General features: G+C 39.3%; 1 protein-coding gene across 1 annotated transcript in view; it reads left to right on the top strand.

Moving 5' to 3' along the window:
• TSHZ1 (teashirt zinc finger homeobox 1) overlaps positions 1-10,598 on the top strand; it is a 55,002-nt gene extending 44,404 nt beyond the window's left edge. The window contains exon 2 of the mRNA XM_058812731.1: positions 6,081-10,598. Within this exon, the coding sequence (XP_058668714.1) occupies positions 6,081-9,265 (3,185 nt within the window). The 3' untranslated portion in view covers positions 9,266-10,598. The remainder of the gene's footprint in view (positions 1-6,080) is intronic.
• The last annotated feature ends 4,210 nt before the right edge of the window (positions 10,599-14,808 follow it).

Raw genomic sequence — 14,808 nt, 5'->3', positions numbered from 1 at the left:
TAGAAAGTTAGTGCTGATGGTGACTTGGGTGTTTGCCGTCTGTAAATGCGTGCTTGCCTTTTAATCACCGAACTTTTGGTTTCTGCTTCACTATTAGTTAGTGATGCAAATGGAGGCTGAAATCCATGTGCCTGCTGAAGTCACTTCTCTAGGAGCCCCAGGCACCCTGGGCCTACAGTCTTTGTCATCCTGATCTTTGGTGCTCTCAATAATGCAGCAAGCCTTTTCTCCACCAAAGCGTCACCTGTCTAGGTGAGTCGTGCCATCCCCTATCTGAAGTGACAGCCATCTTTGAGTACCAGCATCTTAACTGACTTCTCTTTCATCATCCATGTTAGAGAAATAACATTTTCGACAAGGTGTTGGGTTTTTCCCCCCCTTTTCTTTATTCTTTCCCCAGCCCCCCTTCGCCCCTTAGTTAGAGCACCTGATCAAAAAATTATTTCTGACAAAGATTTCCTGCTCCAAATTAAATGAGCTCAAGGAGACGGAGCATTTTCACATGGAAAGAAAGGGAAACGTTGATGTTGGAAGTTAATGAATCTGGGAGGAGAGAGAACATTATTGAGACTGGATAATATGATCTAACAGCTTTCCTTCTTCTTATCCTCCCTGTAAAGAATGTATGGAAGTCAGTTATGTGGCATGATTCTAACATCTGTCCTACCCCATAATGGTAATTTGTATAAGTAATGGAAACAGGTTAAATACTTCCATTCTAATGTTGCCAGCAGGGATGAAAATGAACATTTCAATGAAATAATCTCGACAGAGCAGGGAGAGGAGGGGTGGATGGACTGATTCATCTCCAGCTCTCTTTGGTGATCCGAACACTAATGAGAACGCTTGAATGTATAGTTTATCAGATAGAAGGGGAAGAGCAAGTAAATTTCTCAGATTAGAATCACTGTGAAAATATACCCACATGCAAGCTGCTTTGTTCTCCAATTGCCAGCGTTGGCTAATAATTTGCAGCATTCATTTTAAGGGGATAGAGGAGAGAAGAGAAAGAGGTGAAGAATCTTTTTGTTGGCTTTTAATGGGATGCCTTAAGGGTTATCATTCAAGGAGGTTGCTCTTGTTACAGTACCTTATCTACTTTTCAGACCCATTGCATTAGAATTAGAGGGTAGGCAGTTCTAGTATTTTGCCCCCCATTTTGCTGCAATTAGAAATGAAAGACACAAACCTCTGTAGTAAGGTTATCTGGTTGTCTCATATTCTCTGCTGCTTCTCAGCCATTTTCATAACTAAGCCATATTTTTCCACCATAGTGACATTGTAATACAGACACACACACGTGCACACAGACTTGTAGCATCTGTGCCAGAATTTTGTATGAACATTTGTATATACTAATACAGAAGATTCGCAAATCTTCCAGCACGCCTGTTAAACTCTCACAATGTGCGATTTTGGATTCTTCTCTAAAATTCTCATGACTCTGTGTTCTGGAAACATGTCTGAAAATGATTTGGGTTTTTTCATCTGCCTCGTTTTTCCATAATGAGGGAGATGTGTGGCTATAGATTGTCTTTTCTAGCTGTATTTTTTTTTCCCTAAGGTATGAAATGTGTTCTTGTGTGCAGTGGAAATACCCCCAGCCTGGAGTGAAGTTTGTGCAAGGTGACAGTGTGGGTTGTGAAAACTTCTGCAGCTGTCTCCTGTTGGCTGGGTAAATTTTAGAAGCTGTGGCAATACATCTCTTGAAGAATGGTGAACACTCACATTGTGCCACTATTATTTAGTCACAGAGTAGGCCCTGATTTAGTGAAGAATTTTAGACCTAAACCTATTCCTATTTGTCAAAACTATGAAATAGGTATTTCAGTGAAAATTATCTCAGTATTCAATTCCTTTACTGAACTGTGACTTTCACTGCTTAGGTGTTTCTTCTGAATAAATTTATTTATTTGGAGGATTTAAAATTGGGTCTTGAAGAGCTTACTGCTTTTAATTTTGTAGACTACTAAAACCAAATACAATTATTACTTTTGGTGTTTTTCAAAATTATTTATTCAATGTTGAATCCCTTTTTGAATGGAAAAGAGTACCTCTGCAGAGACAGATTCCTTCAAAGGCATAGTTCCAAGGTTGTGGAAAGGTTTTATGTGAGAATATTTTTATTTTTAACCACATCCTTACATTTCAGATCTCTGTCTGCTTTTTCAAACAATGGATGTGTATTTATAGTGTAAATATTCTCACTGAAGCAAACACAATGTGCTGTGCTACTCACATGTACAATATATAGCATCTCATGTCCACTTAGATTAGAATGCACAGCTTTTAACACTGCTCAAAGATGACAGTATATCTATGGGGAAGCATTGGCATCCAGAAGGCACATTTTATAGGCAAAAAAAAAAATAATAGCAAGACTTAATAGGAAAAAAAGAAATACAAAATGCCCCCCCTAATTTTCAGTTGTCTGGAATTTGAAGGTTTTTCCCTCTTTTATACCTTGCATTTGCCTCAGTCTGTCTAGACACAAATGAGAAGGAAGAGAAAAGCTGACGCTGTGTTCTGTAATTTCTTCTACTTTGAATATAGTTATTGTTGGGGAGGATCATTGTCTCTTGATATTTTTGTGTGGTTTTGGGACATATATAAACCAGCAGTACCTTTGCAGATGCAGGAATGTCTGAAGAAGATTGCTGAGAGTTGCTCGGTCAGAGAAAGATATGTTGTCTGAAATCTGTCTGTTGGTCTACATTTTGTAATTTAGAATCTGAACATCTCATGCTTTTATTTAAGGTAGAATATATAATTTCTCTCTGCAAGCAATTATAATAGGAACATTTTTGCTGTGTTTAAAAGACTGAATTTTATTTATTTGTCAGATTTCTGTGAGAATTTTAGTAAAATGTACATGCTTTTAGACATTAACATTCTTCCTTTTGTTTGCTTCTCTGTTAGCTCTTACAGAAACCTTTTCAGTTAGAGAATTGCACTGACCTTGCAAAATACCATATGTTGAGAGTGCTGCTATTCATCTCATAAGCATTAGTAGTCTTGAATGAACAGGTATTGTCTGTATCCTATGATAACCAAAGGAGTTAAAGAGACTATTTTTTTTTATTGCAGTGATAGAAAATTAAATATTACAGATAAATTACTCATTTTTTTGTTAAGGAGCATTATTTCTTTGTGACTTTAGATACATGTACCGACATGTGGGTGTGCACATCATATAAATTCAGGGTTTATTTATAGTTCTGGCCATTTGTATATTCTTAACCCTTATATTACAGTATATGTTGGTAAAGGAGTGAACTCAATCATGTAGTAGTTTCAGCAAAACCAAAGAGTAGAAAAAGTGAGTAAAAGATGAGTATTTCACCCTGACACTCGGTTTCTTTGCTATGGCAGCTTAACATGGACCTTACATGTAGTTATAATGTTTCTTGTGTGGTTTAACTCCTTTTTATTATTATGATACAGTGCAAAAGTATGAGAATAGAGAAAACACCATCATAAGTAAATAAAGAAAAATAAAAGACACAGCAATGGATCATTAAAGTTTCTTTTTAAGCAGATATATAGATGGTTATATATAGCAATTATAAAAATATATATTTATGTAATTTAGAATTAAGTAGAGATGTAAGCAAATAATTGATATGGATCCTTACAAAATGCTGCATCAGCTATCAGAACATCCTATATCTTACAACAGTTTTTTGCACCTAGTTATTAAAAATATTGGGATGCGAAAATTGGAGAAAAGTGACATAGTTGCACTAGGGTTAGTGAGAAGAAAGCTGTTCATAAAAGCTCAAAATGTGTGTCTTCTCAGTTTTTAGCTTGTACTTGTTTTTGTTTTGGTTTTGGTTTTTTTGATAAAAATGCCAGATGGTAACTGCCCATTGTTGTGCATTTTAGGTCTCAGAGGGGTTTATTTTCTATTTAAAAATAATTTCAAAATTAGAAGCCATATTCTTCTTTAACTATTCTTTGCTTTTCTGATACTTAAAATTGTATTGTCTTTTGCCATTAAAAACTACTGCAAAAAGGTGTGTTGAATGAGAGGCTAAGAGATCCTAGATTGCAGCTGTGGGAGTGAATTCTATGTGTGTACCTAGAGTTCAGAACTGCAGCAGTCCTACCATCCTCAAATATCTGCAGTGTGTTCCAACAGCAGCATTGCTGCAAGACAGGGAAGCTGGCTGCCTTCTGAATTCTCTTACTACTTCTGCATTCTATTATTCATTTTATGGACAAAATGCCTTTTAGAGAATATTTTCATCTGGTTTTACAATGCTTTTCTAGCATCTTCCTGACCTTTGACTCCAGGATTATTTCTGAATTTTATTTATTGTGCTTTGTACTCACCTGTCCTTTTAAACATATTAGAAAACACTTGAGGCTGATTTATCTTTTTGGGCCCTGATCAGAACTTTTTTAAAAACTAAAAGGTCAAATTATCATCTGAAAATATTGACATTTAGGGGACAGGTGAAAAATGCAATGTGCATCTTAAGGTTCAGTACAACCCTAGTACTAGATAGAGTATTTTCTTGCTTCATCTTAAAAGATCAGGCTGAAGCAGTTAGGGGTTGCATTAAGAGTGAATTGCAAAGGTGAATACATAATGCAGTACTGACCGTAATGTGTTTCAAAGAGTATTCATATTACAATGAAAGAAGATTCTTTTTATTTTTCAGAAAAGGCATTTCAGAATATGTTAGCAACTGTGTACAAAAAGAAGCTCGACTCATACTTATGCTCCCCCCAGCTGAAGAAGACCTCAGCTTTGTTAACATAATAATACATATTTTCTTCATACCACATAGGAGCAGAAGTGCCTATTTTCTGGCTTGCTTTCAGTATTGTACCATGAAAGGACACAGGACACATTTCAGCATCACTTGCTGCAGAGTTCACCTGACAAGGAGGCACTTTTTTATTCAGTTACTGAAAATTGTTCATAATCCGTATTTTCTACCTTGACATTCTTACAAATTATCTACATTCCGTTGGCATTGTGATTTTTTAAGCTTCTTTTACAAAACTGGAGGGAAATGTGTACAACTATGTTTTCTGCTTTGCAATGAAAGTGTACATTTATCACTTAGGTACATGTAAGTCACTTCTGTGAATTGAGCCCTTGGAGTAAATGTGTTTTGATGTAATGGCCATCTGCTCATGAATATCACATTTGCTAGTTTAACAAATAGTTTAATATAGATAAACACATAGTTTGGTGAGATCATATAGTTTCACAGATAGCAATGCAATAGAAAAGTTTTATATTTTCCGTAAACCAATAATCAAGCTGCAGTGAAGATCTCAAGGTTTTTGTTTGTTGCTTTAAGAAATTAATCTCTAGTATTTACTTTTAGTTTCTGACTGCTTTTTTTCAAAATGGTAAATGAAGGACCCACATCAGATCATAACAGGAGGCAAACTACATCCTTCCCATTTCAGAAAACAATCAATCTTGCTTCTCTTTTCACCTTTCAAAAATGAAAGCTGTTCTGCTCTCAGATGGACGCAGTACAGCCAGACACCAGGAGACCCTTGGAACAGCTGACCTGACACTCTTGACCTGTATGGCTTCATTAGAGTCAGGTATCAGTGACACAGAAATGGCCCCTGCAGCTGCAGCTAAAGCCAGTTTGCAAGAAAAGACAGAACTGACAAGATAGAGTTGGTCAAGTCAGTGATTCTGAGTATCATGGTCTGAGGGATGCGGGTCAGCTGCAACGCGTACACATACATATGTAGTGCAGTAAATATAGCTAAGCACCACGCCATTTTTTTAAGTTGATAACAACTAGTTTAGTAGGCTCTTTGTTTGATTTTAGTTTTGATATTATGGCATTTTCTGTGGGCCTGGCACATATTTTACTGCTGAAGTCAAAGTTTATTCTTCAGTATCACTGATATCAAACTGTAACCATGACAGAATGTGTGGATTTATAGGAGGAGTATGTGAGTGATGGTGAGTTTGGGTTTCAGATGTATCCTCAAAATTTCTCTTCATGGTTACAGTTTTCAGTGCAGGAGAGCCATGTAAAATGTGCATGTTCAATAACATTGTCTTGTTTCCCCCCATGTCCTCTCCTGTATTTTAGCATATGTTCCTGAGGAAGAATTGAAAGCAGCAGAAATAGATGAAGACAGCGTGGAAGATGATGGGCTGTCTCTGGACATCCAGGAGAATGAGTATTTGTGCAATGAAGAAGCGGAGATCAAAGAGGCTCAAAGCTACCAGAACTCCCCAGTCAGCACTGCAACTAATCAGGATGCAGGCTATGGTTCGCCGTTTAGTGAAAACAGCGATCAGCTGGCCCATTTCAAAAGCACTTCCTCTAAAGAAGAGAAAGAGGATCCTCAGTGCACAGACAATGTTTCCTATCCACAGGACAGCTTGGCACAAATAAAAGCTGTGTATGCAAATTTGCTTTCAGAGACTTGCTGGTCCAGTTTAGCTTTGGACTTAAAGAAATCCAATCCAACCACCAGCAACAACGGAATCAGCCAGAATGAAAACGTGACCAGTACTGACACCAATGCCAATTCCCAGAGTACTTGTACTACCAGTACCAACACCAGTACCAGTACAACCACCAGCAGTACTAGTAACAGCAATAGTAACAGTGGTGGCTCGGGTTATGACTGGCACCAAGCTGCGTTGGCTAAAACTCTGCAGCAGACATCATCGTACGGACTTCTGCCGGAGCCGAGTCTCTTCAGCACGGTGCAGCTTTACCGGCAAAACAATAAACTCTATGGGTCTGTGTTCACCGGTGCCAGCAAGTTCCGATGCAAAGACTGCAGCGCAGCCTACGACACGCTGGTGGAGCTAACTGTGCACATGAATGAAACTGGACATTACCGTGATGACAACAGAGATAAAGAAGCCGATAAGACCAAGCGGTGGTCAAAGCCTAGGAAACGATCACTTATGGAAATGGAAGGCAAAGAGGATGCCCAGAAAGTGCTGAAGTGCATGTACTGTGGGCATTCGTTTGAGTCTTTGCAAGACCTCAGTGTCCACATGATAAAAACAAAGCATTACCAGAAAGTGCCTCTGAAGGAGCCAGTACCAGCCATCACCAAATTGGTCCCTTCTACCAAAAAGCGAGCACTTCAGGACTTGGCTTCGCCTTGTTCACCTGAACCAACAGGGATCACGGCAGAAGCTTCACTGGGTGAGTCTGCAAAGGATCAGAAAACTGCCAACCCCTACGTGACTCCGAACAACCGCTATGGCTATCAAAATGGTGCTAGCTACACTTGGCAGTTTGAGGCACGTAAAGCCCAAATACTGAAATGCATGGAATGTGGCAGTTCCCATGATACTTTGCAGCAGCTCACTGCTCACATGATGGTCACCGGTCATTTCTTGAAGGTGACCAATTCTGCTTCCAAAAAAGGCAAACAGCTTGTGTTGGACCCAGTGGTGGAGGAGAAAATACAGTCTATACCTCTTCCACCCACCACCCATACAAGGCTACCAGCCTCCAACATTAAAAAGCAGCCTGATTCCCCAGCGGGCTCCACAAATTCGGAGGAAAAGAAAGACCTAGAGAAGGAAAAGCTGGTGGTCACTGAAACAGAGAAAAAGATTAAAGAAGAGAGTGAGGACTCTACAGAGAAATTCGAGCCAACAACTTTGTATCAATACCTCAGAGAGGAGGACCTAGATGATAGTCCTAAAGGCGGAATAGACATATTGAAATCCCTGGAGAACACAGTGACAACAGCCATCAGCAAAGCCCAGAATGGAGCCCCTTCCTGGGGAGGATATCCCAGTATCCATGCAGCTTACCAGCTCCCAGGGACAGTGAAACCCCTTCAGCCCGCGGTGCAGAGTGTTCAAATGCAGCCGTCCTACACGAGCAGTGTGAAATCGCTGTCGTCAGAACACAACGCACTCATCCATTCCCCAGGCAATCTCACACCCCCACCTCACAAGAGCAATGTATCTGCTATGGAGGAGCTAGTGGAGAAAGTTACTGGTAAAATCAACGTGAAGAAGGAAGAGAAGCCTTTGGAGAAGGAGAAGAGTTCTCCAGTTAAACCCATGTCACCAGCTGCTAAAGAAAACAAGGACTTCCCAAAAGCAGAAGAAATAAATAACAAACAGCAGCCAAAGAAGAGCTCTGAGTCTGAAGTTCAGAAGGTCAAAAAGGATAGTCCAGCAGAAGCACATACGCCAAATGGTACAGAGCCACTTAAAACAAAGGTTGCAAATGGCTGTAACAATTTAGGAATTATCACAGATCATTCACCTGAGCCATCCTTCATTAATCCATTGAGTGCTTTACAGTCCATTATGAATACCCACTTAGGCAAAATTTCTAAGCCGGTAAGCCCCTCTCTGGACCCTTTGGCCATGCTGTACAAAATTAGTAACAGCATGTTGGACAAACCCATTTACCCAACCACTCCAGTCAAGCAGGCTGACGCTATTGATCGGTATTACTATGAGAACAGCGATCAACCTATTGATTTAACCAAGTCCAAAAACAAGCCTCTTGTTTCCAGCGTGGCTGACTCTGCCTCATCCCCGCTGAGGGAGAGTGCCCTGCTGGATATTTCCGATATGGTGAAGAACCTCACGGGGCGTTTGACACCCAAGTCTTCAACTCCCTCTACCGTGTCAGAAAAGTCTGATGCTGATGGGAGCAGCTTTGAGGAAGCTCTGGATGAACTGTCACCAGTACACAAGAGGAAGGGCAGGCAGTCCAACTGGAACCCTCAGCATCTTCTGATCCTTCAAGCCCAGTTTGCTTCCAGCTTGAGGGAGACCCCGGAAGGCAAATACATTATGTCGGACCTAGGTCCACAAGAGCGGGTACACATCTCTAAGTTTACTGGTCTTTCCATGACCACAATTAGCCACTGGCTGGCCAATGTGAAGTATCAGTTAAGGAGGACAGGTGGAACTAAATTTTTAAAGAACTTGGACACAGGACATCCTGTTTTCTTTTGCAATGATTGTGCCTCTCAGTTCAGGACTGCTTCTACATACATAAGTCACTTAGAGACACACCTAGGGTTTAGTTTGAAGGATCTGTCAAAGTTGCCACTTAATCAGATTCAAGAACAGCAGAATGTTTCAAAAGTCCTCACAAACAAGACTTTGGGCTCACTTGGAATTGCCGAGGAGGACTTAGGCTCCACATTCCAATGTAAGCTCTGTAACCGAACTTTTGCAAGCAAGCATGCAGTCAAACTGCACCTTAGTAAAACACATGGCAAGTCCCCAGAGGACCATCTGATCTATGTAACTGAGTTAGAAAAACAATAGCGTCCAGGTAAGCAGCCAGGTATGCAAGTGACCACAGGAACATTGCACTAAACTTCTTCATAGTACTGCACTAGGCCTGACCTGAGCCTCTGAAATCAGTCTTACTTTTGTTGCTGAACTGCCTATCTGGACCTTGGTTTTTCTTACACTTATTTTGTAGTTATATTTATATGCTCTTTGTCTGATCTGTGCATGGTTATTTTTTTGTTTCTGTTTTTATTTTTTGTGAGTCAAAGTCTGACCTTTATTTTCAACATCTGTCCTTGATGTTAAGCTATCTTTTGTAGAATATAGTGGGAGACACTATTGAGAGACATTAATTTAGCCGTAAAGAAAGACACAAAGAACAATGATAAAGAGACATCCTAAAATTACAAAGTTGCCATGACAATAAAGGTCACAGAACCTGGTAGTGTCAAGTTTTAACCCTCTGAGAACTGTAATAGCATTTCTGTGCCTTTCCCAGTGACTAAATAAGTAAATAAGGAGAAACAAAATAAAACAAAAGGCTTAAAGGCATTTCATTCAAATAAAAGCTGTGTCGGAAGCAGGACTTTTTTTTTTTTATTGAATGAGCTTTTTTTTTTTTTTAATGCAGAACTGGTTTGTGAAGATATTGTGCATGCAGTCCTTGGAAGAAGGAGAGCTGTGTAGTACTCAAGGGGTTAGGAAGCCACAACTGTATAAGTTAAATAATGAATAAAAAAACAAGCAAACCAATTTGCCACTATGCCCAAACCCTCTGGATGCTGAGAATTGCCACTTTTTGGCAAAAGGAAAAAAAAGTATGCAAGCTGTTATTTAAAACAAATGTAAAAATGCTCTTTTCTTTCCTTTATTTTTTTTTTCTGTAAAATACTGCAGTTTATAGTTATTTACAAATGTTAAGCTTTGGTACAAGCTGACCTTTCTATAGTGTGCTGCATTGGTAAATGAAAACAAAAAAAAATGGGGCAAATGTTGGATTCTGTTCCTTGTAAATTGCCAGCATCAGCTTAAAAAAATACATGTTACATATCGTACCATTTTAAACTGTTCAACTTTCTTTGTACCTTCTGGCTGTATGCTTTCTCTTTTAACTTTTTATATTGTCATTTTATATTCAATTTCTGTGTATATAATGTAAAACCACACTTTTTGAATAAAATTTAGTTCCTGCAGCTTGATATAAATAGAGGAATTTTACTGGCACCTGCATCTTTCCAGATGCATGTACTTAAAGGAACTATCTGACAAAAAAAATAAATAAATAAAAATAAAGCAAGCAATGCACTATGAATTATACATTTTGATGTTTTATCATTAATATTGTACAGTACATTTTGGTTCACACAATTAAATCCACTGTTTTCTCAAGTGTAAAATAAACCCACATGCAGTTCTTGATTTACATACATTGTCATGTCGTCATTAAATTGCCTTTGAGGTGTTGCTCCAGCTATAAGAGGCATCGTTTATATAATCAACCAGCGAAAATCTACTTGAAATCATCTCTCCTGATCTGTGTGCTGACGTGTCTCACTCAAAGCCCTAATGCTGGAAACCTCTTAGGAGAGATCTGAAGCAGGCACTCACTGCAAAAGGTACACAGCCAGGGCAGCCAGGGGCGTCCTGCTCCTCCCTGGGGAACGAGAGAGCCTGCAAAGGTTTTGGCCAAGTTATGTGCAGCTGTACCTGTAGCCATTTTCTGTGTGTGTTCAAAGCTGTCTCCTCCCTCCCTCCCTTCCCTGGTGAAACCTTTTGATTCCAGCAGTTCCATAGTCAGAGGCTGTGGCTCCTGCCCCTGCGGTCTGTTGGATGCTGCAGTGCTGCCTCCCTGGCAGCGGTGAAGACCTCAGAGGCTTTGACACCAGTTTTTACTTACAGTACAAGGAGGCAGACCTGTGTTTCTCTGTACTTTTTAAATATTGCATTTTGAGGTAAGCTGAGCGCTATCATATCAGGTGTTTCCCTTAATCTTTATTTCTGTTCTGTTGAATGCAGATGTCATTTAGAATGTAAAAGAGAGCTGTCAGAGCCTTCACTTCTCTATCTCCTGAGTGCTTTGACAGGTACAGTGTATGAAAGCCTGGGATCTGCTATCCATTACACTTTTTGGATGGTCTATTACATATGAGGACCTAGAGGGGTTTGCTTTCACGTGGTATTAGTGATACTGTTGTGCTATATATACTTCTGTGTACATATGTATATTCCTGTTTCTTCTCGGTTCTTCTGAAAGTAATTTAAATGTAAGATCTTTGCTTCCAAATACATCATGGTTCAACATTTAATCTTTACTTTAGCTACAGCTCCAGAAATATCCACACACTGTTCTGTTCCCTGTAAAAGCCTATCAGGTCCAGGTCAGTTACATTTATATGGTGTTTCTAAGTAGTGCAGGAAAGTGCCATGAGGGTTTTTTAAAATGTCCCTTACTTTCTTCACTGCTAACTAACTATGTCCTTCAGGGGATCTAGCCATTTAGACATTTCAGTTCAATTACTGGATGATTATGTGCTTTGTGCCCAAGGGGTGGTGAGGAAGAAAAACAGTCAGGCCTATGGCCATAATAGAGAGTCCTTAAATAATAACCCTTTGAAGTTTTGTTTACTTTCCCACAGGCCTGCAAACATGTGATTATAAAATATGCTGTAGTACATTGCAGTAGTGTGTGAAAAGGTTGAAAGGGAGAAATAATAGCTCTAAAGTGGGTTTGAATCTAATGTAAATCCATTAAAACTGATTTTGAAACATGGCATGTAAAGTGAGTTCTCAACACCAGGTGACTCCCTCGAGAGGTGTTTATGACATTGCTAAATCCGTTCAGTTCTGATAGCTTCAGAATTGGACAATCACTCATCATCTGTGCCACTGTCTGAAGAAAGTCCATTTAGAATAAACCAACAGCTTTACCTGGTGACTATGTTGATGTAACACTTTCTATGACTGAAATATGGAGTAGATGAAAATTGGAGGGCTCTGATGGTTCTCCTGCTTAAGAAAATGAAGTACAGTGACAGTACAATCTTTGTTATTTTGATTTTTGCCACTTTTGTTTGAATATTGTATTTCAGAAAAAAAAATCCTTTTTAAAAAAGAAATTGCAGACTTCAAAATGGAGTTATTCTTTTTCCCAGAATTTTTTTCCATGTTTATTTCTTCTTTTGGTAAGATTGCAACAAAAGTAAGTTTGTGCTATTCTACGAGTAAGTTCTAAAGCTACTGGATGGAAGAGACCACAAAGCCTTTCAGGACTGATCTTGAAGAAAATAAACCTAAGATCTTTAAATCCCATCATAGCTTCTGGAAGCCTGTATACCTGTTTTGTGATGTATGCAAAATCCAGTGTGTCTGATTCTTTTCAGAGATGTATAAAGCTCATTTTTTTAAGCATTACATTGCTGGTGTTCACGCATTTGCTTGTATCTGTTCTCAGAGTGGAAGATCTTGGTTTGCTTATTTTCGCAGGTTTGATTTCTACTTTGGTGCATTTTTCTATGTTGCTGTTTCAAAGCTGATGCAAACCACTGGAAATTTGGGAGATCTGTGTACTGACAACATTAGTCCTGAATTAAATACCCCCCTTTTTTTATATAGCATTTTGTGGGTTATTCACTAATGTCTTCTGCAACATAACTTTGTTGCATCTTTCTCTGGATGGTTACACTGGTAATAATGATGCCAAATATAATCCATCCTTTTCATGGAAGCCACTAAAATGCAATTGCAATTAAGCATAAAGGCATAAAAGATACATATTATCTTGTGTTAGACTAATCAAGACACAGTGCATCAGCTATTGCTTGCATTTTTCAGAGCCATCTGAGATTTGAGTGTGTTATATTCTTTAAATAATATGGCTGGGGTCCTGGTTAGGAGACCTCCAAGGAGAGGCCAGTTTCCATGCAGAGTGTTCTTGCAGCTCTGTAGGTGTTGGTCTCCTGGCTGATGCAGTATTGAGTTACTCTCCCAGCATGAAAGTAGCAGGAAGTGGGATTTCACCATCTGTTCACTGAAATTTAAAAGCAGGGTCCTTTTCGGTCCGTGGATGAGAACAGAATGCTAACCCAAATTTACTGGCCAGATACTAATCTCTATTATATGATTCTTCCAAATTTTTGTTTTCCCCACTCTTCTGATTGAGTTTCTTCTTGTAATGTTTTCACGTGGCTTTGTCTAGTTTCTCTTCATCACTGTGTGTACTCAGCTTCATCCTACAGGTAGGTGGAGAGACCACATTTTGGGATGAAAGATGCTATTCTAAGTAGAAGGTGATATCATAGCTAAGTGAAAATATCAATATCCAAAACTGCATGTATTGTTGAAAAGGAGAAAATTTTACAAGTCTAAGATGATGCAGATTACCTGAGGTTAGTATAATTTGTGAAATGTGCTTCTTTATCCCACATTTTCATTAACACTGTTTTTTGATCGGTGATATAGCAAAACTGATTTTAGAGTAGTTTAGCACCAGGAGGTCAGGACTGTGGGCACTGATAGTGAAAATAGTGGACCTAGTTATTTTCAGACTACCAATATTTGAATGTGCAATGATTATAAAAGCTGTAGACCTTCCCACTAGGAATGAGAAGCTCAAGTTACTCGGCTGTGAAGATCCCTTATTTTTAAATGCCTCTACAGTTCTGTCCAGTGACTTGCTGAATCAGGGTCAGCATAGTCAAAATGCATCTAGTAAGATTTATCCTAACTACTGTAGTTGTTACCTGGGCTTTTTTCCCATCCCTGTGAAAAATGAAAAGTTTAAATTTGATTCGTTATACCCAGGATTTGAATGGTTTTTACTTCTGGATAAACTTCTTAGCGTAAAACATTCAGGGAAAATTAATTGTTAAAATTATTATTTCTTTTTAAAGGTGCAATTCTCAGACTAAATTGTTCAGGGCACAATGTGTTGACTATCACTACAGCATAAATCTGAACCAATTTAATATAGTGAGAGCATACTGTATTCAGTCCAGAGTGGTTGTGTCAGCACTGTCTGGAGATGCAGGTTAAAGCCTGACAGGTTCCTGACCAGGCTTGTCAGATGTAAGACACCTGTGGTTAAATGCCACATGGTCACTTGAGGAAGGAAGGTTGGAGTCTGGTTGCCTGCAACCCATCTGCTCTTCTATGAGTCCAGAGCTGATTCGTTTGCTCAGAACAGCGTACATTATGAAATCCTAGAGGCTGGTGGGACACATTAGGCAAATACAGGCCAACCTTCAGTGTCATGCAGGTGGAAGTCACCTCTCTTGGTACTCATGGCAACTTGTTCAAAGCCACCTCTTTAAGTGTGTACAAACTGAAGTTTGTATTGGAGCTAATCACGAACCACTAAACTGGAATGGCACCTGTATTTCCTACCCAAAAATGACACCCATGATGGTGAAATGCAGAAAGCAGCACACTACAGGTCACATAGTCAGGAATAGTGCCCAAAGCTCATGACCAGCAGCTAGAGGTGCAGGCACTAGAGCATGCTCTTGGGCACATGCACTTACTCCCCAGAAGGCTTATCATCACAACAAGTAGTTGAGTTCTGTGCAATATGATCTGGG

This window comes from Ammospiza caudacuta, chromosome 1 (genome assembly GCF_027887145.1).
Source record: "Ammospiza caudacuta isolate bAmmCau1 chromosome 1, bAmmCau1.pri, whole genome shotgun sequence".
In the NCBI taxonomy this organism is placed as follows: Eukaryota; Metazoa; Chordata; class Aves; order Passeriformes; family Passerellidae; genus Ammospiza; species Ammospiza caudacuta.
Note: the sequence above shows the minus strand (reverse complement) of the source record. Positions and strands in the feature narration are given on the sequence as shown.